Genomic DNA, 27,109 nt, shown 5'->3' with positions numbered 1-27,109 from the left:
TAGGGCTTATATTTGGTGAAATGAAGTAACTTTTTTTTGTTACCCATACGGATTCAACAAAGCCTTGGCGTGGTAAGACTAGGCAGCACAGAACAATTGCCCAGCACCAGTTTCCCATCAATGTAATTCCATAAGTTCTTCTAATTGTGATCTCACTGCTGTTAGATCAGAAACCTCAGAAGTACCCAAATCAGCTTAATTGTAGGCATGCCTAAGATATGACAAAAGAACATCTAGATTTTCCTATACTCGCTGTTCTAAACATATGTGCCTCAAATTTGCATTACCAGTATTACTTAGAAAAGCGATTAAAAACTTAAGCAGTGGTGAGAAGGCTTTGGGTGACATGCAACCAAAATTAACTTCACCCTTGATCCCAACTTTGTCATCTGTCAAAGTTGTCAATGTCCTAATATTGATAAATTTAATAGCAACATGAGTCCTTCATTCACATGTTGTTAATTGTCCTTAACTATATTAAGGTCAGGTTGAATTGGACCCTGATTTAACATCATATCCTTAATGGAAAGCTCCTGGTACCCATGTCACATATTCCCCCCCCCCCCCAAAAAAAGACCAATTCTTCAAATTATTTTTAATAACATTGTTTATATCCAAGCCAACGAGTTAAACTCCATAGTCAAGTTATAATTAGCTGAACTGTATGGACCACATGACTAACCCTATTGTTACCTTGTATAAAAGGGAAGCAGGCTATCGCGGGAACTGCTTTTTTTAATACTTTTTTTCTGGAATTCACTTTATTTATTTATAAACTTAGACCACGAGATAGTTGCATAAAATTCTGTAAGGTCCACTACGATGAAATACCAATATTGAAGGTGATATTAAGTAATCATTAACCTACAGGCAGTTCAATACAGATTTTGTCAATTGAACGCAAAACAAATCGATTCCAATATAATTCTGGCAGTGAAAGAACCAGCAAGCTCTCGCCATAAAGTTTTTAAGTTTACCATCAATGACAACACCACGTTGGAATATATGATTAAACGATCTTCTGATCAGGAAATATTTTATCTGGTTTATGGCAAGGACAAAAACAGATATCCAACACAAATCTCATAAAAAAACGGAACCCAAAACTGTTGCACAGTAAACACCTGGGAAGTAAAACAAAATGACCAAGCTTCCATCAGTACAGTTGGTGACAGACCTGGCACATTATCGGCAGGTTACTTTTTTTTTATTTCAACATTAGCAGTTCTTAAGGCTACGAGGCGCGAGCCGATTCATTTCGATCCACGAAGTTACCGATCACAAAAGACATCTCCCGGATTTGCTGGCGGCGTGGTGAGAGGCAATCCTCTGTCGAGAGAGAGAGAGGGAGCGGGAGCGGGAGCAGCCGGGGACGGTGGCTTGGAGATGAGAAGTAAGGCAGCCCCTGAGCCGGCGGCCGGGGACATAGGGACAGCTTTGAAAATGAGCTGCACACCAGAGGCAGAGACGAGAGACCCTTCATCATTTAGCTGCAGGAACCAACTTCCACACCAGCTCTCCAGCCCCGGGGAGCGGCAGCACGACTCCCTCACACATCTGCCCCTCACACAGCTCAAACCTTGGCCGAGCTGGGTAAAAGAAATAGGGCACACTGGGTAAAAAAAAATTACTAACCTCTTTTTTTCCAACAATTCCTCCCTTCGACCACCATGCATCAGGAGCGGAAACACACTGCCGTCCCGCGCCCGCCCTGCACCCTGAATCGCGCATCGTCCCGCCGTCCCCGCCTCCCTCGGCTGCTCCCATTGGTTGCCACCCTGAGCTCGAACACGCCATCCACAGCTCTCATTCGACGGAGGACGCAGGCCGACCTGTCGACGAACGCGCATTTCATTGGTCGCTACTGTACGTCACTCACGGTCGCGTCGTGCATATTTAATTCGACCGGGACTTGGTGCGGTAAAGAATGGCTGCCCTGATCACAGTTACTCAGGTTCCCGGGTGCTGGCAGACGCCATTTTAAAAAAAAATTGGGATACGGCAAGATTAATTCAATTCATAATCGCTGCGTAAAAACTCCCGAAATATGCATTTACAGTGTTTGGCAAATTAAAGCGAACAAAAGCAGCATTGCAGGCCCAATTCTTTGCCGATTTGGCGGACCCGATGGCGGTGCGCGAAGGTTCGGCCGCCGTTCGTGACGTCATCGGCAGTGCACGTGACCCGACGGGGCTCCGCCGGCTTCGGCGATCGCGTGCCCGCGCTGCACGCGGCACCGCCAAGTGTGTTGCAGGGACGGATGGGGCTGCTTTCTTAGTCTTACAAACGATGAGGACATCGGTATTACACACATTATGTTAGCTTAAATTTAACACAAGAGATTGTGCGGATGCTGGGCTGGTAATCCTGAGTAACGCACGCTCAAAATGCTGGAGAATCTTAGCAGGTCAGGCAGCATCGATGGAGAGGAATTGCGTTTCGGGCTTTGATCCTTCATTAGAAAGGTTACGTTTGGGATGATTTGCACTGCTCTTATGCTGCAAAAAGGCCATTTTCGTGGCATTTATACTCCGGCTAAACTAGTCTACATTGCTTGCTGCCTCGGTAAAGCGACTAACATAATCAAAAACCTCACTTAGTCTGGACATTCGCTCCTGCTGAAGGGTCTCTGCCCAAAACGTCAACTGTACTCTTTTCCACAGATGGTGCCTGGCCTGTTGAGTTTCAACAGCATTTTGTGTGTGTTACCTGAGCTGGTAAATCATACTCCCATCATAGTCTGTGAAAGTAGGTTATCCAAAAATCTTGATTAAGGCCCAATGGCTACAATAGATGGGAGGTGCTGTTCTGCAGCATTGTTACTGGGACAACCTTGGTCTCCACAATATCAGACACGTTTTTTTTCAACCTCTCTTACCAGACTAATTAAAACACTTTCATTCTTCAGTTCTGGTGAAGGGTTATTGACTTTATATGTTACCATTGTTAATGCAAAACCGGCTAAGTATTTCCACTACTATAAAGTTTTGGTCTGGTTCCCACTTACTGCAGTTTTTCTTTGCTCAAATGCTCAGTTTCCTGCCTGTGCAGGAAGTTGTACCTTTAATCAGAACTAGAAGAGGTTGGCAGTAAAAAAAAGTTTCAAGATACAAGAGAGGATAATTAGCAGGAAGTAGAAGTGGCTTTGCAGTGGAGCAACAAATATAGGAAGTACAACAGAATGATGTCATTTAGATTCTTAGGTTGACCATATCCATGGTGGACGTGTCTAACAACACAACCACGAGTTAGGAAATTATTAAGGAGCTCAGCTTCAAGGGAGAGAAATACAAAGTAAGGCGAGTTGTGCTGTGTGCTTGGTGAGAAATTGACATCAAAGGCAGAGTGGAGACATCTTTCTTCCGACTAGTGGGAGTATTCAGTTTTTACTAGTTAAGTGGACTCTGAAGCTTGTTTTGATTATAAAATAAGTGATTCATTGTAATAAGGGTAACCTATCCTAATCAAGTACCATCAAACTTGACTTTAAATATAACCAATGATTTGGCCTCCAGAGCAATCTGTGGCAATGAATTCCACTGATTCACCACCCTCTGGCTAAAGAAATTCCTCATCTGATCTAAAAGGGGTTCCCCTTATTTCTGAGGTTCTGATTCTAGACTCCCCACAACCATAGGAAATATCTTCACATCCACTAGGCCTTTCAATATTCAACATGTGAGAGCCACCTCCCCGCTCATTCTTCCAAACTCCAGCGAGTACAGGCCCAGAGCATTCCTCATACATTAACTTTTTCATTCTTGGATCATTCTCATAAACCTCCTAATGCCAGCACACCCTTTTTGTTCCATAGAGGGGCCCAAAACTGCTCACGATACTCCAAATTTCAGGCTTCCAGATGGGTACATGTATCGATTATAACCAGTGTTTCGTTAACAAACTCTGCCATCTTCATCGTCTTTATTCTATCAAACTGCATGACCAGGACTGCGCTGCTGTCTCAATCTCCCCACCCAAAGAAGTCTAATTATCCAATTGGTTAAAAGATGTGTTTAAAAAACACACTGGGTTACACTTTGAGATATCAAGGCTCGTTCAGGGTATAACATCTTAGAAGCACTTTAAATGAGAAAGGAGTGTGGTCCAGGAAAGGAATGCAGAGCCAATTACATAGACATGCACAGGTATGAAAATCTGGAAGCACTGAAGAGGTTATAATTGAGTGTGTGGGGAAGAGAGCAGGAAATAAGAGTGGGATGTGAATATATGGACTTTTTTTTTTTAAAAAGCCAGCATAAATCAGCAAGTGCACTCCAATAGAATCTAGTTTCCAGCGATTCATCTGAGACTCCTTTTGGGAGTGGCTAACAAGCTCAGATTTGTAGGGAATTTCTCCAATGTAATATGTGTTAATATTTGACCTTATGGATTACTAAGAGAAATACCAGAGAAGATATACACCATGCAAGAAAGTTTGGAGAAACCTCGCTACTATTTCCACCAACTAGTTTGTTATCCATTCCTTTTAACCAATTGTGAACTTGAGAAATTTTACTCATTGTGTTTGGAGATTGTAAATTGATGATGGTAACTCTGCTAACCCACACAAAATGCTGGAGGAACTCAGCAGGCCAGGCAGCATTTATAGTGGAGTATTATAAACTTACACAAGTAGACAAAGCAGGAAATAAGTATTATATACTCAGGCACCATCTGTGGAAACATTTCAGGTTGAAGATGATCACAAATGGGAAAATATTGACATATATACAAAAAGGTGCTGGAAAAAGGCCAACAATACCATGAAGGATCTCACCCACCATGCTCATGGACTGTTTGTCCCATTCATAAGAGAAGAGGCTACATAGCATTTACACCAGGACAACTAGATTAAAAAATAATTACTTTGTTAAGTAAGGCTGAGCAACTTTATCATTTCTTGTCCATCACCTTACATACAGAATCCTGTGCCTAGCGGCACTTTATGAACATATTATCAATATATAAGCTATCTTATGTATTTATATTTATTGAGTTCTTTTGTGTTGACCTTAGTGTGCTTTTTTATGCTGCATTGGATCCAGAGTAACACTTATTTCACTCTCCTTTAGACTTATGTACTGGAAATGTCGTTAAGCAATCTTGAATGAGAAAAAAAACATTTGGTTTTAAATTGCAGGGGGAAGAGAAGGATTTTAAAAGGATAAAAGGAATGTCTCTGATGGGCCAAGGCAAGGATTGACACAGTGACAAGCCATCGATAGATTAAAGACGATTTGAAACAAAGGGGCATAGAAAAAAGACATGAACGTTAATGTTAAGTAAGTTAAATATTGACAACACGACCATCACATTTAGAGAAAGTGAGTTACCCAAAATTGAATTTATCACTTGAAAGGAGTCTAATATGCTCAGACAAGCACGATTCATCAAACTTATAATGAACCTTGTTGGAACAGTGCAGTGAGTCACATAGTTTAAAGCAGTAGTGTGGTAAATTAAACTAAAGGGACAGTCCATGGAATGTCAGAGTGCCTCATGCAATTTGAGAAAGATGCTGGGCAAATACCCAGAGTTTGATTTCTCCAAATGCAAATACTATCACACCATGAGTACCTAATGCAATGCAATAGTTTGGAAGTAATGAAACTGGAATTGCTGCTTTACCTTAAAGAACTCTTTCGGTCTTGGGATAATAGGAAAGGAACAGATAAAATGACTAGTGTTACAACTAGTTATACAGAAGGGTGCTTTTTAAAGGACAGTGGTTGGTGAAAATGGAAGAGTAGATCAGACAGTCATTAAGTGAATGGTTCATTTAAATGCTGAAAGAACAGGGGAAGATAAATCTGCTGTTAAAAATCTCACTGAAGTTGGGTGAAATTGCCTGTTATACAATTCGGTACCTGAAGATGTTAAGTTTGCAAAAACAAATGGAATATTGTTAGCATACTGTAAATGAATCAATAGAACAGTACAGGAACAGGCCTTACAGCCCACATCTATGCCAAGTAAATCAAACAAAGTCTTGTCTGCACAAGTCCATATCCCTCTATTCTCTGCATATTCATGTTTTCCTAAAAACCCCTTTAACACCTCTATCATATCTGCTTCCACCAATATTCCTAATAGCCTATTTCCAAGTACCTACCACTATCATGTAAAATGAAATTTATCCTCACCTTAAATGCATGTCCTCTTGTATCTTATGTATCTAGCCTGGCAAAGAAGCCTCTGACCATCTACCCTATCCATGTCTCTCATAAATGTATGAACCTATGAAGTCTCCCCGCAACCTCTTGCTATTCCATAGAGAAATCAACCAATCTCCCCGTGCTGCCTGAATTTGAGCTACACACTGGTAAACCTACTCTGGACCCTTTTCCACAGGTTCCACACTGTTCTTGTAATGGGGCAAGCAATACAATATTGGATCTTTCATTACTACTTGAATAATTTTGATGTTCCCTTTGTCTTAATTCTTTCTTCCCAACTTTTCTGAAACTTTAAACTATATTGATTTTTTTCTTCCAGTTGTGACAGAGGGCCGTTGACCAGATTTATTTAACGTACCCAGGTTAAATCAACTCATTTTCCACCAACATTCCCATTTATAGTAGGTCCCTACTTGTCCCTTCAAGTATCCCACTCCCATTCAGCAACTAATTAGCACTGTTATGTATTAAAAACTGTCTCTCTTCTGGTGTAGCTTCTGCAATAGACAACTCTTCTGCAACAATTATCATCCAGTATTGTATACCTGGTTAGATAATGAAACTAATAAATTATAAAATATTGTCATATTTAGTCAAAAAACATAATAGATTGCATTTAGTTGATTTCAACACGGATATCAAAAGTGGGCTGTATTAGAAGGGGTAAGTATGATTTCTCAAGCCATACACTACATATCACTATCCACAAGCCCTTCTTGGAAACATTAAGAACTCAGCTGAATTGTTTTGAAAGTGAAGAAAACTTGTCAACATATATTAGCTCGGTTCCCATAGCAATGGCTTGCATGGAACCTGATTGAAAAGAACAGTACCCCTCAAGTAAAAAAATGTAGTAAGGAAAGATCCATTTTAACCTTGGAAGTTAAGATTTCAAAGAGCCATAGGTAGAACATACAAAGTATATCTATATAATGCAACAATTTAAAGTTTTTTCAATTTCCTTCCAACCTTTCTTTCAGCAATAGTAGGAATAGAAGGGAAAAATCGGGAAGAGCAACAGTAGAATTACATACACGTCTGTGACTCGTGGAAGTATTAAGCATGTAAACCTGAAATGCATTAATGTTGCAAGCTCACAATCCAATGACAGGAATTACATACCTAAAACCATGCAGAATTTTACCACTCTGCCAAATTTAGACACTACAATATACACTAAAATCCATTACCAACTTGGATCCAAGCTCCTCCTGAGCAGTTACAAATTAGACTGATTGTAAAAGTCCCTTCCATTTTCTTGGGCTAATTTTTATTGTAGTATCACCTCAGTTTAAAACAAATTAACTTTCAGATTCTAAAACTGGCCAATTTATGAGAAAACAAGATCCATGGGTTTTTATTCAAAGCTTGTATAATGAATCGTGTCATAATTGTGAACACAATTCATTACATTGTTCAGTGGCAGTAACTGTGGTCAAGTTTTAGGAGGAAAGGCAAAATTTTAAAAGGCAGAATAGAACGTGCCACTTAATGAAGTAAAAATAATCAAATGCCCTATACATTCCATGCTAGTGTAATTAAAATTAAATTTATAAGCTAATATTACAATAAGCAATGTGCTTTGTTTACTAGTTTAATCCTAAATGGTTTGAGTCATGTATGAAGAGTCATCGTGAACTTCCTGCAATATCTAGTGTCATTCTCAATTCACTCTATTTCATTTGATTGCAGACAAAGCACAATTAACTTTTAAGTTTGGTCTTGAATGCTCAATTTTTTTTATTAAAGTTCTGTAACAGAATATCACCACAGGGTTACAGGAATCTGCAAAAATTATTAATGCTCTGCGATATCACCGCATGGTTTTTCTTAAAAAAAACAGTAGATACTCAAAGTTCCAACTTTTTCATCCTTGGTTCTGAATTTCACCAGACTATTTTCAACAATAGTTTTGTCAATTTCAACCAGTTTGATATTTCCATCCAATTCCTCATCAGCCTTCCAGTATGATTTTCTGCATTCCAAACACCATTCCTTCATTTTTTTCATTTCTGTAAACAACTGCCACTTTATTGCAATGAAGCACACAATCACCATTGCTCAATTGTGACACATCTTGATCACAACCTGTGTTAAAGTGCAGCATAATGCAACATTAAATAAACGTGTTCAAAAGAAACCCCAAAAGTTATCTTGTTCACCAAGTCAAAGAGCAGCCAGAACTGTTCTGCAAGCCAACCACACAGATAACCATTTGATTTTTAAATATCAGTTTGCACACAAGCCACACCGTGCATTTATTTAACACAAGCACATCTACAATTTGTGATGTTAACAGTGCAAGTTGCAATTAGAATTGTGTGCCGAGAATGAACTCTTTACTCATGAGAAAACAAGTGCCTGGAAAAGGATAACCAATGTATTTTCTCCTAATTGTGAAGATCCTAAGTTTAACACTAAAAGTTAAACAAAGACAAATTTTTTTAAACAACAAAATTTCAACCCAATTTTGTTTTAATAGCTTGTTGCATATACAGATGGCTCATCCATACACTCAACCAATTACAGTACTTTTCCTCAGATTAGAGCTTTATGTTCAAGTCCAATTTTACATGCTTCTAGATTGTACTGAAATACTCAGTGCTTATGATATCAATGTATTCAAATTTATTTATTATTTAAAAAAAAAGACTTGTACATAGAGAGCTTAAAAAAGGGCACTGAGGGCACTGCCATTTTCAGCAGCAATGGAAATATCATTGACTCTCACATAGCCAAAAATCCCAATCAAATATGGAAATGGTGGCTACAGGCAAGACACCTCTTTTTTTAAACATAATGTCTCCATTTATATTTAGATCATATATTCTTTGAACTTGTAGAACAGCAAATTTGCTGTTCAATTTAGAAGGCTAGAAGGCTTACGTATTATCAAAGTGCTATTTATGCATTTACAAATACACACCTGCCATTATGTAGTGTTATGTTCAGCGTCCGATAATCTACATCTGAATACAATCATTTTTAATCTTGGCATGAACAGGAAAATTTGGAGACAATTGAGCGTTATCTACCTGTTGTCGTATTTACATTAAAAATTAACTTGAAATGTGGAAAACCAGACTAATACTAACACTATTATGGGATGTAAACACTGAAGGAGCCTGCTAGCCTAAACTACAGATGTGTTGAAGTTATTCCAGAAGCCAATGATTTCCCTGCCTGAAATGAAATCAAGGATAAGCTGTCAACATGACATTTTTCCTTGCTTTTCAGATTCCTATGGTTGGAGACATTTATTTTTCTTAACATTAGTCTCTCTCAGGCCGATGTTCCTCTGAAACTTGTTTTTCTTCTCCAGAGGGCTCTCATGATCAAATTCCCACTTCTCCGGTCATTTTGTCCATTCCACGTAGTAGGAAGTTGAGTGGATTTTGTGGATGATACAACTGATTTTTTTTGTTTGGAACCACTACTGGAAGGAACAACACAAGCTTTTACTACAACCAGTCACACAGTACAATGAATCAAAAGCGAACTCAATTCATTCCTGGAGCAGAACCGCCAAAATTAAATGAAGTTGGCACTACTGGAGCATTGAACTTGTATCCACCATGTTTTTCTATCAGTTTGGACTCTGTAATTGAGGAAACAACAAACATAAATAAGATTTCTTTAGGAATTAACAGGCTGGAGGAATTAATATTTGACATACAAAGTTCATGCACTAAAATTTATCTGAATTCTAATCCTGTTGAAACAATGATAATGCAATGGCAAATTTACATACATACATAAATTTTACAACACTGTCAATTAATATTCTAGCCAACAAGGAGCATAAATACCTAGTGCAGCTCGCCTCTGATCTGCAAGAGTTCCAATGTCTTGCAACTGCTTCCTATGTTCATCAGTAAGATTGCATGTAAGAGCTTGGTACCAGGTAGGATCACAGTTTTGTATAGCTGTGTAAGGAAAGTCAGACTGTTTACATGGCACACTACGTCATTCTTCCAATACTATTAGTGATCACTGGAACAGTAATGAGGAACTAAGCAACAGTTTTAAGATCACTGTACAAAATATTTCATGAAATATAATTTTACATTACTATACTGAAGTAATTCTGAATCCAGATATTCAACTTGAACTGTTATTTTTTCTTGTTCCACTGATACTGCCTGACCTGCTGTTTCCAGTATTTTGTATGCTAGAAACCTGAAACAAAAAAGGCAGACCCTCCAACCCCAAAATGCCAGTTGAATTGAAAATTACTTGTATGCATTTTTAACAAAGTAGTTATTAAAATACATAAAAATGATAATTATAAATCTAACTGGAAACAAAAAGTTAAATGGAGCAGCTAAATACTCACCAGAGTGCTCATTACAAAGAAAAACAAAAGATCAAGTCAAAGCACTATCTAAATCCATCTTGTTCCTAAACCCCATTCATATTACACACAGTATACTAGCAGAAGGTGAGAAACATTTTCTTTTCACTCCCTGCTATTCATAGAAGTGTCCATCTAACAGCCAAAGTGATTTGTGGAGCACACCATTGGAGTTATTTCGGGTCACGATTTGCTCAAATGCAGATGCACAAAATCTGCCACCAGTCATAATCTGTGTTCATCAAGAAATCTCAAATGCCACAGTTGGGTTAATTCTGTACTCTCTAACACCCCACCTGCTAATAAGGATCTCTCAAGTCACTGGTAATATTTGGAATTGGTACTGGAGCATTTATAAAAACAGGGTGCATCAAAATTCGTAAGTTGGCTTGAAGATACCTTAATCATTCCAATCATTTTTACATTATATTCAAAATCTAAACATCAATTTAAATTGCATATAGATCCTAAAGCTCCCCACTATAGGCAGGAAGAGAATCTGTAATTTTTTGTACTGATGTTCACTGTTTTTATTTGGGATTGAGTTTGTGTGCACTGCTTGACAGCAGAGCTTCCTTTGGTAAGTATAATCTATACATGAAAGATTAATCAAACAGTAAACTCAAAAGCCAAACATACTTTGCAGTACGGTTTTGAATATTTGATATTCATCAATATTGCTGTCTTCATTATCAACAATGGTGCTATATCCTTCAAGAGCAGTCTCTTCTGCATCGTCATCTTCCCATTCTTCATCATCACCATCTTCCCCAGCTTGTTTTGCCAACATTTCTAGATACTCCTGTCCATCTTCATCAATATCATCTTCATCACTGCCCAGTTCTGACAAAAGAAATGAAGTTGTTGGCTTTTCTACTACAAATAATGAATTTGTACTGAAAACTGTAAGGTTTAATTTTTATTTTGAATTGCTTGAAGAAATTACAAAGTCAATGAAGTATATTAGCTCTATCCTATCAACTCTATCTTAAATTTCTACCCCCCTCGAACCACCCAAATTAAAGATAATAGTTTAATACCTTACATTAGACCAAGTCCTCAGATGATCTGGGGGCAGAGTATATAGATAACATAGTAAGGGAACATTTCATAGCAAATCATTTCCGTAACTGTGGTAGGATATTGTATCATTATACCCTAGCTGGAGAACTTAAATCTTTCTCCTCCCCTGAGTACTTGCCAAAGTGAATCTATACAATGGACTCAAACTCACTGATCAACATTTTACTGTTCTTCAGTATGCTCTGTAATATTTGTGTACCATCACTTAGATATCAGCCAAGTAATAGACAATCTTGACAAGATTGTTTCGAAACTTACTTAAAAGACTGGATATGGCAACATGATTTGTTTTTCTGTTAGTTCCTAGTAAATAGTTGTGTTTTTATTTCATTGGCATAATGCCACACAGAAGGTGCCTACCCACTCCCAGCAAACTCCTTAAAAGAGTAAGAGTTCCAGTGGGGAGGATTAACAGAGCAGATGATCTGAGATTTATTTTCTTGCCATATTTCAGAAATAATTGAGGTTAAGAGAAGAAGAACATGAATGGCAAAGAGCTCATAATCACTTATGATCCTGTAACAGGAAAAGTGTGACAAAGGAGGAGCGGCTTCGGAGAACGATGGCACCTAACAGCAACTCCTTTGCTTGCATCTTCAGAAACAGCTATATATCTATCTTTAATATCTCAATTTTTCCCTTTCAGGGTTCTTTTGAAGACTCTGACCTGGAGTTACACACTGATTTCAGTTCTTTGCGGGAATGGGACCCGCTCTTGGGGTCCCCTGACTGGCCGCTATTTGATATGCCAAGAATGTCGCCTAGAAGACGCGTGCCTTCAGGGTTCCAGAATTTTGTGGCTCTGGAGGCGGGCGGACTCAAGGTTGGTGACGCCGCAGAAAACTGGTGTGTCGTGGGAGATGGAAGATCGAAAGCAGCAAGCTTGCTGCTGGCTGTGTGCCAGAGACCTGAGTTCTTTGGGCACAGAGCCTGGAAGAAGTGACGCAAGAGACTTCTAACATCGTAAATCAGTGAGTTGTTTGTTATGTCACCCATCTCGCTGTGAAACAGGGACACCCCTTTTTCCCTTATTAGGGACAGAGTTCCTGTGGTATGAAGAATTACCTGGTGAATGAGTAGTCTTTGGGGTACTGCAAGTTTGTGTCTTTATTGATGCTTTGCTGCATGGATGAGTGCTTGGTGGGGTTGCTGATGCTTTTTTGCCAGTGGGGGAGGGGGGGTTGTCGTTGCTTAGCTGCTGCTTATGCGTGGGAGAGGGGAGCTGCGGGGGCTTTGGGGTTCTAACATTTAACTGTCATTCATTCTTTGGGGCACTCCTCTGTTTTCGTGGATATTTGTGAAGAAAAAGAATTTCAGGATGTATATTGTACATTTCTCTTATATTAAATGTACCTTCAAAACCTTTGAAAAAAGTTAATGGGTACAGTGAAGCCACACCATCTAAAGACTTTTGTTGGTATTCTTTTGCTTGCAAAAGTTTCTCATAAAATAATGAAAATAATACAAGCATTACACACTCTTAAGAGTAATAAATGATTAATAAAATTTATTCAATGAGTAGCTGTGAGCTGCACAAGCACAGAAGATCAAGTTCAATACTTGACCTGTGTCTTAGCTGCAGTAAGACTGGATCCACTCCATTGCAACAGAATGGCAACCGGGGTGGGGAAAAAAATCACAAATAAGATAACCAACTTTGGCTGCCAGGGTGTTGGCATTGCATTTTTAGCAGTGAATGAATGAATAGGGTTACAGATCACAATCAGTTTCAGTAGGAATGGCCAAATAGCCCATGTCTATCCACTTTAGATTTTAGCTGGTACTGGATTAAATATTTTTCAAGAACTAGTCACATAACAAAAGTAAATGCATTGATTCAACATCATGCAACAACAGCTTCATAGCTAAATTCATAAGGGCACAGAGCACCTTTAAAACTTTCTCAATGGCAATGAATTTTTATATTAAATATTCAGAATACAAGTATACTAACCTATAAAAATTCTGAAGTGACACTTCCTATCAGCTTCCAGAGTTGTTAACTACAATTTAAAATGAGTAGCTTGTGTATAAAATCTGAACCAGATAATTTTGTCTCAGTGTAAAATCTCTCAAGATTAGCATTCTTCATTTACATTACATTTACTATGCACCTGAACATGTCAACTCAACTCTGTCACTCAGGTTAGCTATGTAATTTATTACCAGGTATCAATTATTCTAAATGGGAGATGAAAATTCAAATGTAATTTAGCCATACCATTTTCGTCCTCATCATCTCCTTCATCATCATCATCACTATCATTTTCATGCTCTGCGCGACATGCATATGCTCTCTTCAGTCCACCAAAGAGAAGGGTCAGAGCTGGTAAAATCTGTCCGGCAACCTGGTTCACAATTTGTGGTCTCTGTTCAAGTTCAATCAATGCACAAAGACCAAGGACGCACATTTTCCGGTCATGCAAACTGGATAATAGGAAGAGGAAGTCATTGACTAGGTGCAAACAAATCTTTGGATATCAAGTTCAGTTCAAAAGCACAATATTCCATTTCAACAGCAAACAGAAAGTAACAAAAGGTAATTGGACGCTAACATTAGCACATGGCACCATCAAACAAAATTATGAAAATTACTCAATTATGTAACGCAAACATGAGGAAATTTGCAGATGCTGGAATTTCAAGCCACACACATAAAAATTGCTGAATGCAGCAGGCCAGGCAGCATCTATAGGAAGAAGTACAGTGGATGTTTCGGGCCGAGACCCTTCGTCAGGACTAACTGAGAGAAGAGATAGTAAGAGATTTGAAAGTGGGAGGGGGAGATCAGAAATGATAGGAGAAGACAGGAGGGGGGAGGGATGGATCTAAGATCTGGAAAGTTGATTGGCAAAAGGGATATGAGAGGATCATGGGACCGGAGGCCCAGGGAGAAAGAAAGGGGCAGGGGGAAGCCCAGAGGATGGGCAAGGAGTATAGTGAGAGGGACAGATGGAGAGAAAGGGGGGGGGGGGGTTGAGAGAGAGAAATAATAATAAATAAATAATGGATGGGGTACGAAGGGGAGGTGGGGCATTAATGTAAGTTAGAGAAGTCAATATTCATGCCATCAGGCTGGAGGTTACCCAGACGGAATGTAAGGGGTGTTGTTCCTCCAACCTGAGTGTGGCTTCATCTTGACAGTAGAGGAGGCCATGGATAGACATTTCAGAATGGGAATTCCACATCCCATTAAAAAGAACTTATCCTTGTAAGCAGAACAAGTGCTACACATGCCCTTATACTTTCTCCCTCACCACCATTCAGGGCCCCATACAGTCCTTCCAGATGAGGCAACACTTCACCTGTGAGTCGGCTGGGGTGATATACTGCATCCAGTGCTCCCAATGCCGCCTTCTAAATATTGGCGAGACCCAACGCAGGCTGGGAGACCGCTTCGCTGAATACCTACGCTCTATCCACCAGAGAAAGCAGGATCTCCCAGTGGCTACGCATTTTAATTCCACGTTCTATTCCCATTCTGATATGTCCATCCACGGCCTCATCTACTGTCAAGATGAAGCCACACTCAGGTTGGAGGAACAACACTTTATATTCTGTCTGGGTAGCCTCCAGCCTGATTGCATGAACATTGACTTCTCCAACTTCCATTAATGCCCCACCTCCCCCTCGTACCCCATCCGTTATTATTTATATTATTCTCTCTCTCTCTCCTTTTTCTCCCTCTGTCCCTCTCACCATACTCCTTGCCCATCCTCTGGGCTTCCCCCCCTCCCCCTTTCTTTCTCCCTAGGCCTCCTGTCCCATGATCCTCCCATATCCCTTTTGCCAATCAACTTTCCAGCTCTTAACTCCATCCTCCCCCTCCTGTCTTCGCCTATCATTTTGGATCTCCCCCTCCCCCTCTCAAATCTCTTACTATCTCTTCTTTCAGTTAGTCCTGACGAAGGGTCTCAGCGCGAAACATCGACTGTACTTCTTCCTATAGATGCTGCCTGGCCAGCTGCATTCACCAGCAATTTTTATGTGTGTCAATTAAGTAACATTGTGTTCCAGGTCCCCAACCTCTCCCTATAACTCAGGCCCTCTAGCTCAGGTAGTATCCTTGTAAATTAAATCTCTTCCTTACCCTCTCCAGCTTGTGGAGCTCAAAATGTCTTTCTTACAACAGGGTGACCAAAACTGTACACAATACTCCGTGTGGCCTTACCAACCTATATATCTGCAACATAATGTCCCTACTCCTAAACATGATGCCCTGCCTGATAAAGACCAGCAAGCTAAACACCTGTTTGCACAGTTGCTTTCAGCAAACTATGCACTGGTAATAGGTTCTTCTATTCCACAACACTTGTCAGTGCCCTGCAATTCACTGTACGAGCCCTACCTTGGTTTGACTGCATAAAATGCATTACCTAGAATAAATATCAATTTTTTTAAAAAACAGAATATCTCCTCACCATTTCTATTTCTGCACTGCCACTGCCAACCCTGCTACTTTCCCTCCTCACCTGGACTTCAGAAACAAAGGCAGCACTCATTAAAAGAATTTAGTGCCTCTTGCTGCATTCAGGGCTAACATATAGCTTGATGCAAGATGAAAGATAAAGCAACTTATTGTTTAAACTAATGGCTGTAAATAACAGGTTTAAATTAATGTATGATTATACAGAACCTCAAAGTTTGTTGCACTTAATTCAGCAAAAGTTTTGATATAGTGTCTGAAGACTTTCAACTGTATGTTTGGACAGTTATATTTAAGTATCTCTATACTTCGTGATAGCCTGGACTATACCTCTTCCCACCTTGTCACTGTAAAAGTGCCATCCCCCTCTATCAGTTCCTCCACTCTGCCACATCTACTCTCAGGATGAGGTATTTCATTCCAGAACTAATGAAATGTCCTCCTTCTTCAAAGAATGGGGCTTTCTTTCCTCCACCATCAACAATGCCCTCACCCATATCTCTTCCATTCCATGCACCTCTGCCCTGACCCCATCCTCCTGCCACCCCACCAGGGATAGGGTTCCTCTTGTCCTCAACTATCACTCCACTAGCCTCTGCATCCAGCACATAATTCTCCGTAACTTCAGCCATCTCCAATGGGATCGCACCATCAAGCACACTTTCCGCAGGGATCACTCTCTTGTCCAATTGTCTCTCCCCACTGAGCTCCCTCCTGGTAGTTATCCTTGCAAGTGGAACAAGTGGCATACCTACGTCTACACCTCCTCTCTCTGGGCCCCAAACAAAGTCCTTCCAGGTAAAGAGACACTTCACTTGTGAGTCTATTGAGGTCATCTACTGTATCTGGTGTTCCTGGTGACGCCTCCAGTACATTGGTGAGACCCAATGTAGACTGAGATACCGCCTTGCCAAGCACCCATGTTACATACGCAAAAAAAAAGCGAGATCTCCCGGTGGCCACCCATTTCAATTCTACACTCCATTCCCATACGCCAGTCTACAGCCTCCTTTACTGCTGCGATGAGGCCACATTCAGGTTGGAGGAGCAACACGCTATATTCCGCCTGGTTAGTCTTCAACCTGATGGCACAAACATCGATTTCTTGAATTTCTGGTAACCCCCTGCCTGCCCCCAAACCCTGTTCCTGTTTCCCTCTCTCACCCTATCTCCTTACCTGCCCATCACCTCCCTATGGTGCTCCTCCCCTTCCAGTCTTCTACCCTCTACCCTCTTACTATCAGATCTCTCTTCTCCAGCTTTTTTTTTTATCTCTTTCACCAATCAACTTCCCAGCTCTTTACTTCACCACTCCCCCTCTCCCGGTTTTACCCACCACTTTGTACTACATCTCCCCCTCCACCAACCTTCTTGCTCGGACCTCATCTTTTTTTCCAGTCCTGAAGAAGGGTCTCGGCCCAAAACATGAACTATTCACTCTTTTCCATACCTGCTCAGTTCCTCCAGCATTTTGTGTGTGTGTGGGGCTTGAATTTCCAGCATCCGCAGATTTTCTTGTGTTAGTGATCAGATGCAAAGGGGTTCACAATTATCCAGGGAATAACAGAAGATACCTTTATCAGAATGCTCATTCTTCAATATCCACACACATTTGCCTGCCACAGTGAAATCTCAATTAAAGATAACAGCTCCCCATCTCTTAGCATTTCAAAACCTACTCATTAAATGACAAGGAGACATTGTATACTTGCACCCTAATATATTGATCTAACCCTGTTCAGGAACAAGAAATATCTCTGGATGTTACTAGGTTTTCTGTATGACCTCTCACACTGTATGCTGGGGTAACCAAAGAGTTTGCCATTCATATCATAACTCTAAGTGCCTTTCACCACTACTAGCACCTGGTTAAGCAACAGCCTACTCTCATCTTCATTTTCAAGTCTCTTCACAGTCTGCACCTTCTTCAAGTTTCAGCAAATCTAACTTAGTCTTGTTTTCTCTAAAGCCTTACCCTAGAAAGCAGTCTACATCATTCAGCCACTGAGTAACAAATTGGGTGGTGATTGGCTCAGTATTGTTGGGAAAGTGGAGGCTTTCCAAGGTACTCAGCAACAGGTGTGGGTTGTAATATAAAGCAGCAATGGCAACTTGCAGACACATAGTCCTTAGTTCACTGGTTTTGACTTCTCTTGTCAGCCTTTCAAGTGCAGCTTCCACAAACAGAGGTATGCACTGGAAAAAAAAAGTCTGTAAGCTTCAAAAATTTAAATGGGAACCAGAAAATATTAAGACAACAAACCAATATTTCAAAATATCCCATTATTTATGCAACATTAAATCTGTACTGTAAGTATGTAGACATGGTCCAAAATGGACAAGCAACTGAATTTATGCTTTGGACATGCTGACAATTTCAGATTTACCCTTAAAATGCTGCCAAGCCACTTCATTCAATTACTGCAGTCCTCCACACAAAGCAATTCCCAGTGTCATTAAGCGTCTACAGATTTTTAATCTCACAACAGTGAAGAAGAAGAATAATATGTCTTAAATAGACTGGTGTGAAACTTGGAGGGAAACTAGGTGGTAGTGGAACTCTAATTTGTCACTTCATCCCAAGAATAAAAAGAATCACAGGCTTGGGAGAAGTTAAAACAAACCTAGACCCATTGCAGTGCACTTATACATAGCACGTACTGCAATCTTAAGTATACAGTGCACTTTTATTATTGGATAATGCTTACATTTGATTAATGCTTTTATCCCAATAGAAAATTAAAGATTCAGGTGAGTTTTTCCTTTTGAATTAAAAGAATACTCAAATTACAAGACAAAGATGCATTGGTAAAACTTCTGCACTCTGCTACCACAGCCAGTAAAAATGTCACATTCCGTGGCAATAAAATGCCTCCAAAGTCCATCATTCAGAAAAGGAAGATATTTTTCCCCCTTAGAGCTAAAGCAAAATAAGCCAACATGATTCTCACTATTAGTTTAATGAAAACAACACCAAGAGAAGTAATACTACAACATTTTACAATTGATGCTTTGGTCCAAAAATATTAGAAGACATTCCTAGGTTAAGTGCAGTTTCCACTGTACTAACCTGATCAATACCTCGCCCTTTGCACTGTAGAATAATCACTTCAAGCAATTTAGCTGCATGACATTCTGCATCTTCTCCTGCATCCCCTGTTAACACCTGAATAAAACATAAAACAGAACACAAAAAACCTGCAGAATTAGTGCTGTGCAAATGACAGGATCCCTGTTTGCCTCCTGATAAAATGACTAACCTTCCACAATTTACTTTGTACCCAGAAAAGATTTCCCAGGCTAAATATTATACCTCAGCAAAGAATGCAGTCAGACGACTTTGCCAGGTCTCTGCTAATCTTTCTTTTTCCCTTAAGCAATATGCTAGCAAGTCAGCAAGGTGAAAAGTGTACTGAAATACAGTACAGGATTTGTAGAAAGGAAAACAAGTTAATGCAAAGAAATGATTAATGGTCAATCATTAACATTAACTTCTCTCTCCACAGACGCTGTTTCTGAATTTTTAGCAAAACTCAGTAACGTACACTAAAATGCAGTGGATGCATAATCAAAGGTTAAGAAATGGGAAGAAAACATTTAAAGTAAATTGAAACGAGTAAACTGATAAATTGTGAGAAAGCAATGGCATGTTTTCTTATGTGTTCGGATGTAGGTAGTTCTATTATTGGATTAGTTGTGCATAAAAGCATGGAGACATTGAAACTTGTAGATAATCCCAAATTGAAAGGCATGTATTAGAACACCTTACTACAGCTGTTAAACAAAAGGCTAAACTAATTATTTAAAAACAAATTCAGATCCCATCACAGTAGCTGGGGAATTTAGTTCAATCTAGAATGAATAAACTAGTATCAGAAACTAAATAATAAACTACCAGAATTCTGAATTACCCATGAGATTGAGAATGAAATATTGTGTCCTGGTCTAGGTTACAACATCGTGGACAGTCAGTCTGCAGTTGGATTCACAAAAATACTGGCTTAACCCACATCCCATGTCTAAACATAGTAAACCTTGTTAGAAGGTCAAAGCAAGCTTGAAAGTAAGATTTAGATATTTTAAAAGATTGAATTCAATGCCATCAAGAGACATTTAAACCTCCTTGCTTTTAACAAACCCTTCAACAACGTCCTGCACAGTAGGCTGGTTGAGAAGTTCAGGATCATGGAATCCAGGGAAAGGAAGCTGGATGAATTCAAAATTAGCTCTGAGGTAGAAGTCGTGATTGAAGGTTATTTCTCAGAATGCAGAGCAGTGACTAGTGGTGCGCTACGGGAGTCAGTGTTGGGACTCTTCTTATTCATTATCTATATAAATGATTTGTACGTGGGTGCACAGGGCCTGATCAGCAAATTTGTGTACCACAAGAAATTAAGAGGTGTTAACAGCAAAGATTATTGTAGATCACATGGGGATATTGATCAGTTCAGGAAGTGGGCTGAAGAATGACAAATACTTATCAATACAAACAAGTGTGAGGTGAGGCATTTCAGAAAGCACACTTGCCATCATGAGCCAGGGTACTGAACCTGGAATTTGGACATTATGTTGGTGATACCAGACTTGGAGTACTGTGTCATTTCCGTCACCCTGCTTTAGGAAAGATGTACAGTCTGTGCAAAACTTAAGAGTGTAAAAGAGACATTGAGACACACACACACACACACATACACACATATATCGAATTCAGGTCATGAATTTTTTTTTTGCCACAGTACTACAGTGCAATACATAAAATTACTACAATACTGTTGAAAAGTCTTAGGCACATATATGTAGCTGGTGTGCCTAAGACTTTTGCACAGTACTGTAGTTAAACTAAAAAGAATGTAGAAAAGATTTACCATGTTGCCATAACTAGAAGACCTAAGTTAAGGGCAGAGGTTAACCAGGCTACGTCTTTATTCCTTGGAATATTGGAAAATGAGGGACAGCCTTATAGAAAAGTTTTTAAATTATGAGAAGTGTAGATAAAATAGATGGTAACAGTCTTTGCTCCAAGGTAGGGGAGTCCAGAACAATGGGGCATAGACTTAAAAGGGACGCCAGGGGCTTTTTTAATACAGAATGTGTATGGAATGAGTTGCTAGTAGTAGGCAGGTATAATAGTACCATTTAAAATACACTCAGGCAGGTACAGGGCTTAGAGGAAAATGAGCTAAACACAGGGTGGGCACCATGGACGGCACTGCCTTGTTGAGCAAAATAAAAGTGAAGTATCTACAACAATTGCACTTCAGAAAAATTACACAATTACATGTTACAAAATAACTCACCTTTTTACACATACTATAAATCATTTCCAAGTATTTGGTATCAGATAGTAGTGTATCAGTGTCCACCGTTATATAGTTATGTAATAGAGGCATCATATCTGAAAACACAGAAAAGCTTCAAACTAAATTCACTGAAGTTCATTAATGCCTTTGCCTTCTTTGACATGCAGCTTTAAATAGTAGTGAAGAACATTTTAACAAACTTACAAAGGGAAGGAAAGAAAATCAACAATTCTGTAAATACACAGTGGGCTGAACAGGATCCAGTTACTTATTTTATTTAGAGATAAAGTGCGGAACAGGCCCTCCCAGCCCAACGAACCATGCAGTGCAGCAATTCACCTATTTAACCCCAGCCTAAATGACCAATTAACCTACTAACCAGTACGCTTTGGACTGTGGGAGGAAACTGGAGCACATGAAGGAAATCCACGCAGTCATGGAGACAACGCAAAAAAAACTCCTTACAGTTGGTACCAGAATTGAACTCCGAACTTTTAACACACCAAGCTGTAATAACGTTGCACTAATCTACGCTACAGTGGAACTTGAATGTATTTAGTTTTCATTTATTGGTTCCCTGTTTCTATTTTAACTACTTTAAGCTTGAATGAAACTAGATTTCCAAAATATTACTTTCTTCTACTGGGAACACATACCCATTGAATTGTACATTTTCAAAAATCCAACTTCAAAATTATGTTGAGAAGCAGTACTCTGGAAAAATGGGCTTGGTAAATTTACACTACCAACAAAAGTTGGTTCAATAGAAGTATTTTTAAACAAACCTACTAGTACACCTATGAAAAAGATGCTCAACACATACAACTAACTACCCTCTTCAATAAAGTTCAGTATGACAATTAATTTTGGGATAAATTTATTGAGTTTTCCCTTATAATTCCCCTCAGTTCAGGAAACTCAAACTTATTGGGACTACAAGATACTTGGAACTCATGGCAATCGTTATGTTAATATTATACTGACATTCTTGATAAGTCTGTTTGTTAATTCCTGTTCAAGCACATAAGAATTGTGTTTTCTTACCTGTATAATAGTCAAAACCATCTTGCTGAAAGACCTCAAACACAAGAGGTAAAAGCTGCCACATCTGTTGTGAGACTTGTTGACACGTTAGACTATGTGCCAGGGATAAGATTTCTTCATAAAATTCTGGAATTTAAATAAACTCGGGATTACATAAATGTATGACCCAATGAACTGGTTTAATATGATTGAAAGGTATCACATACCTAACACATGCTGTTGCAAGACTGTTCCAATAACCTGCAAACAGATGCCTTCCAGCTGCTGTGTAATCTGAACAAAAATGCAAAACTTTAAAATCCTATTACCTTGCTCAGAGATAGATATGAATAGAATTAAAATTGTACATTAGGGGGAAAACATCCCATTCAAGACTTCAATAGCATATATCCATATTAGCATACTGGCAAAAGTTAAAGATTCCAATAAAACTATCTAACCTCCTTGTGATCTTCCACAACACTTAGGAGAGTATCAATAGTATTAAGGATGCCCATTGCTGTGACTGCCTTATCATCACTGCCCTCTTCATCTGGGCCAGTCTGTATGACTTGATTAAAGGTCATGGCCTGGAACAAAACAATTCTAACGTTAAGATTTTTTAAAAAATCTGTTTAAAGGAAAAGCCCATTGTTAGTTCAGTTTTATTGTCACTGTCCAGTTATATAAACAGTGAACTGATTAAGGCACTTAAGGGTCACAAGATTACTATTGTCATAGACATAATATTCTATCTGGGAGCATAACAAACTTAACTGCTTACCAAATGCTGGGTCATCTCCACAGCAATGGGGGTTACCTCTTCACTATATTCACAAATCATTTTCTGAATCACATTGGTCAAGTCATCATTCTCAGTCTCCCTCACAATATGTAATAAGGCCTGCATCACAGGTCGAATAAATGGCTTGATGTATTCCTTGGCTGTAAAGGAGACTAACATATAGTTTATTCTGCAAAGAATGATTCGACAATCAAAGGTAAAGGTTTAAACATATGCATTCCATGTTAAATCTCCTTACAGCTGATAAGAAAGATTATGCAAACTGTTTAAACAAATTAGCATTAAACACATAATGCAAGCAGAGTTTTCTATTCGGATGATTTCAATCACAAATATTATTAACAGGATACCCTCTTCAGCATTCCAATGTTTTCTAGTGAAATGCATGGAGCCGGAAGAGATGGGAAAGACTTTACATGAATTTTTTGCATCTGTATTTACTTAGGAGACAAATAGAGCCTAGAGAAGTGAGGCAAAGCAGCAGTGAGGTCATGAACCACAAACAGATTACAGAGGAAGAGGTCTTTGGATTCTTGAGGGAAACTAGGGTGGATAAACCCCCAAGGCCTGACAAAGGATGCCCTTAATGCAGGGGTCCTAGCAGAGATATTTAAAACATCCATAGTGTGGTGCTGCAGAATTGGAGGATAGCTAATGTTGTTCTATTGTTAAGAAAGCCAGGAAATTAAAGCCCAGTGAGCCTGACATAACTTGTAGGCAAGTTATTCCAAGGGACCAGATATACAAGTATTTGGATAATCAGGGACTGATTAGAGATAGTCAACATGGCATTGTGCATGGTAGGTCTTGTCTAACCAAATCTAAGAGCACTTTTTGGGGAAGTTAGTGAAAGCAAGGCATTGCATGCTGTTTGCATGGACTTTAGCAAGGTCCTGCATGGGAGGTTGATCAAGAAAGTGCAGTCGCTTGACATTCAACATGAGTTAGCAAACTGAATTAGACATTTGCTTTGCAGGAGAAGCCAGCGAATGGTAGTAGATGGTTGCCTCTCTGACTGAAGGCTTGTGACTAGTGGTGTGCTACAGGGATCAGCGCTGGGTCTATTCTTGTTTGTTATCAAGATCAACAATCTGGGTGATTATGTGGTAAATTGGATCAGCAAATTGCAGGAGACATGAAGATTGGGGTGTAGTGGACAGCAGTGAAGATCAAGGCTTGCAGCAGAATCTGGATCAGCTGGTAAAATGGGCTGAAAAAACGGCAGATGGAATTTAATGTAGCCAAGTATGAGATGTTGCATACTGGGAGGACAAACCAGGGTAGGACTTCCACAGTGATCGGCAGGGCACTGAGTACCATACGACAGAGGGATTCTAGGAATACAGATCCATAATTCCTTGAAGGTGATGTCACATGTAGATAGGGTTGTAAAGAAAGCTTTTGGCATATTGACCTTCATAAATCTGAGTATAGGAGCTGGGATGTCATGTTGAAATTGTATAAAGACGTTGGTGAGTACAGTGTGCAGTTTTGGTCACCTACCTACAGGAAAGATGTCAACAAGAAAATTTTAAGAGGATGTTTAAGAGGAAAATTTAAGAGTACAGAGAAAATTTAAAAGGATGTTGACAAGACTTAAGGGCCTGAGTTCTAGGGCAAGGTTGAATAGGTTAGGACTTTATTTCCTAGAGTATAGAAGAATGAGGGTAGGTTTGATAGAGGTATACAAAATTCAGGAATATAGATAGGGTAAATGCAAGTAGGCTTTTTCCACAAGGATTGAATAAGACTAGAATTGGAGATCATGGGTTAAGGATGAAAGGTGAAATGTTTAAGGAGAGCATGAGGGGGAATTTAACTCCAAGGGCAGTGAGAGCGTGGAACGAGCCAATAGGAGTGTTGAATGTGGGTTAACACTATATCCAATATCCAAAAGAAATTTGGATAGGTACTTGGATGGGAGGGGGTGGGGGTTGGGAAGTTATTGTCCAGGTGCAAGTTGATTGGACTAGGCAGATAAAGAGTTTGGTATGGACTAGATGGACCAAAGTGTCTGTTTCTGCGCAGTCGTGGTCAATGACTGTCTGGTTACCTCCATGCTTCAAAATGTGAAGAAGAAAACAAGCCGCACCACAATGAATTGTAATACAGAAGACGCCAAACACTAAGTAATCTCAACCTCTTGAGCCCGTTAAAAAAAAAGAGGCAGATTTGGCATAGACTCCAGTAAATCCTACCTGGATTTACAAGAAGCCAGTTAAGATGACCTTTCTTATCAGTTAAGGGGAAAAAAAAGCCTTTTGATAGCATCCCAGATATCCTCAAAATCCATAACTGTTTCAGAGCCGTTTAATAATAATTTAAAATGTAATTTATCTAAGCACTTTTCAATTTGTAACAAATTTCAATGAATTGCAAATTCACTTTTATTAAAGCACAAGGGTAAAATTGAGAGAAACCTTGCAGCTGCTCAAATTCTTTGATGGCATTAATTCTAATTTCAAACAGTGAATTAATGTTGATCCAAAGGTATTACTTGTTGGTGGTGTATTTACATAGGAAAATAGCCTTTTCAATAAAGTAGGGAATAATCTCTCCCTCAATATAACATGCACATCAAAGAAAGAAAAACTAGTTTCTCACTAGTTTTCATTACCTTTCTCCTGGTTACTGATGAGAACTTGAAGAGCTATAGCTGCTTCCACTTTCACAGGCATTTCTTTATCTTCAATCAGGCATCTTCGTGTCAACTCCAGTGCAGTTTGAAGGTTCTGGTCATTCTTGAATTTAACCTCACAGAAATAATGAAGCACCCAACAAGCCTAAAGTAACACAAGGCCACAAGCTTTTACAACCTTTGTTATGGTACCCACTAATTAAATGCATTGAATTAAAAAGAGAAAATACACCTCTATTGTAATCATACTTCCACCAACATAAATAGTAACTCGTGAGCTAAACCCTCTGACCATAATCTCCAAAGTAGGTTATCTGTTATAAATGACTGGCTCTATCCTCTACAGATAAGTTAAAAAATATATATGACCAACACTGCAAATTGATGCGAGTAGAATACTATCTGGTTGTATCTATATACTACTAAAACTCTCATGCTCTGTCTGTTTGTGACCTTCAATTAGCACAAACGGTGCATTACAGCGGCACTTTTTTTGCCTAAATCGAATTAAAATGCGCTAACTTACAGAATGTAGGCAAAGTTAAGGGTTATATATTCGTATAAAATTGCTCATTCGCCAAAAATCAACAGGCTGCCTTTCACCCGAGACCCCATCGGCCATCATGGAAATCGGGACGCCACAGCCCGACGCATGTGCACGGCCAGCCTCAGCCATGCCTCACGATGCTCTCAGAGCCGATTTCCACCTTCATGGAGACTGCAACGCCACAGCCCGATGTATGCGCACGACCAGCCTCAGCAGTGCCTCACCATGCTCACAGAGCCACTTCCACCGCAGCAAAAGGGCAGGGCTATCACATCCATTTAGGAGGGCACCAATCACATCATCAAGAAACAGCAGCATCTTGGAGGCTTTGGTGTTACTGCTTCCTATCTTCTATCAAGCATTAGGGTAAAAATATATGGATAGCCTAATTATGCCGCATGGAAAGAGAAGGGGGCCATTATGGTCAAGAGATGACGCCAAACATCGTTGGGAAGCGGCAAGGAGAGGGAGAGAATAACAATCGGATGAGGCCAGGGCCGCAAGACTCCAGGATCAAAGAGTCAGAACAAAAAAAGATGAGAGAAGACGAGACAGAGGAGGACAGGCATGCACGTCTCCAAAATGACAACAATAGGCACAGACAGAGGAGGGAACAAGAATCCGATCAGGGCAGGGCCGCACGACTCCAAGATCAGAGAGAAAGAACAAATGGTAGAAGAGATGAAGAGACACGTCTCCAGAATGACAAAAACAGGCAGAGGAGGAGGAGGGAGGAAGAGACAGAGGTGCCCGGTGG

General features: G+C 39.6%; 2 protein-coding genes and 1 long non-coding RNA gene across 5 annotated transcripts in view; 1 reads left to right on the top strand and 2 right to left on the bottom strand.

The window, feature by feature from the left end:
* Positions 1-1,716, bottom strand: part of LOC140205214 (zinc finger protein 143-like) — a 64,553-nt gene extending 62,837 nt beyond the window's left edge. For 2 of the 3 annotated variants that reach the window (XR_011887781.1, XM_072272612.1), the window contains exon 1: positions 1,636-1,716. Coding sequence is in view for 1 of the 3 variants with exons in the window: in XM_072272612.1 (XP_072128713.1) it covers positions 1,636-1,672 (37 nt within the window). In the remaining 2 variants the exon portion in view is untranslated. The other variant, XM_072272613.1, reaches the window with a different exon arrangement.
* A 483-nt stretch (positions 1,717-2,199) lies between these two features.
* On the top strand, positions 2,200-12,764 carry LOC140205213 (uncharacterized). The gene is made up of 3 exons (XR_011887780.1): positions 2,200-2,301; positions 5,141-5,282; positions 12,260-12,764. It is a non-coding gene; the product is annotated as an uncharacterized lncRNA (long non-coding RNA).
* Positions 7,899-27,109, bottom strand: part of ipo7 (importin 7) — a 56,954-nt gene continuing 37,743 nt past the window's right edge. Inside the window, exons 14-25 of the mRNA XM_072272611.1 lie at positions 25,785-25,950; positions 23,147-23,307; positions 22,824-22,952; positions 22,590-22,656; positions 22,384-22,509; positions 21,337-21,434; positions 19,110-19,205; positions 18,015-18,235; positions 13,835-14,040; positions 11,170-11,373; positions 9,986-10,102; positions 7,899-9,774 (exon numbers count right to left, since the gene is read on the bottom strand). Of these exons, the coding sequence (XP_072128712.1) occupies positions 9,677-9,774; positions 9,986-10,102; positions 11,170-11,373; positions 13,835-14,040; positions 18,015-18,235; positions 19,110-19,205; positions 21,337-21,434; positions 22,384-22,509; positions 22,590-22,656; positions 22,824-22,952; positions 23,147-23,307; positions 25,785-25,950 (1,689 nt within the window). The 3' untranslated portion in view covers positions 7,899-9,676. The remainder of the gene's footprint in view (positions 9,775-9,985; positions 10,103-11,169; positions 11,374-13,834; positions 14,041-18,014; positions 18,236-19,109; positions 19,206-21,336; positions 21,435-22,383; positions 22,510-22,589; positions 22,657-22,823; positions 22,953-23,146; positions 23,308-25,784; positions 25,951-27,109) is intronic.

Source organism: Mobula birostris, chromosome 11 (assembly GCF_030028105.1).
Source record: "Mobula birostris isolate sMobBir1 chromosome 11, sMobBir1.hap1, whole genome shotgun sequence".
NCBI lineage: Eukaryota > Metazoa > Chordata > Chondrichthyes > Myliobatiformes > Myliobatidae > Mobula > Mobula birostris.
Note: the sequence above shows the minus strand (reverse complement) of the source record. Positions and strands in the feature narration are given on the sequence as shown.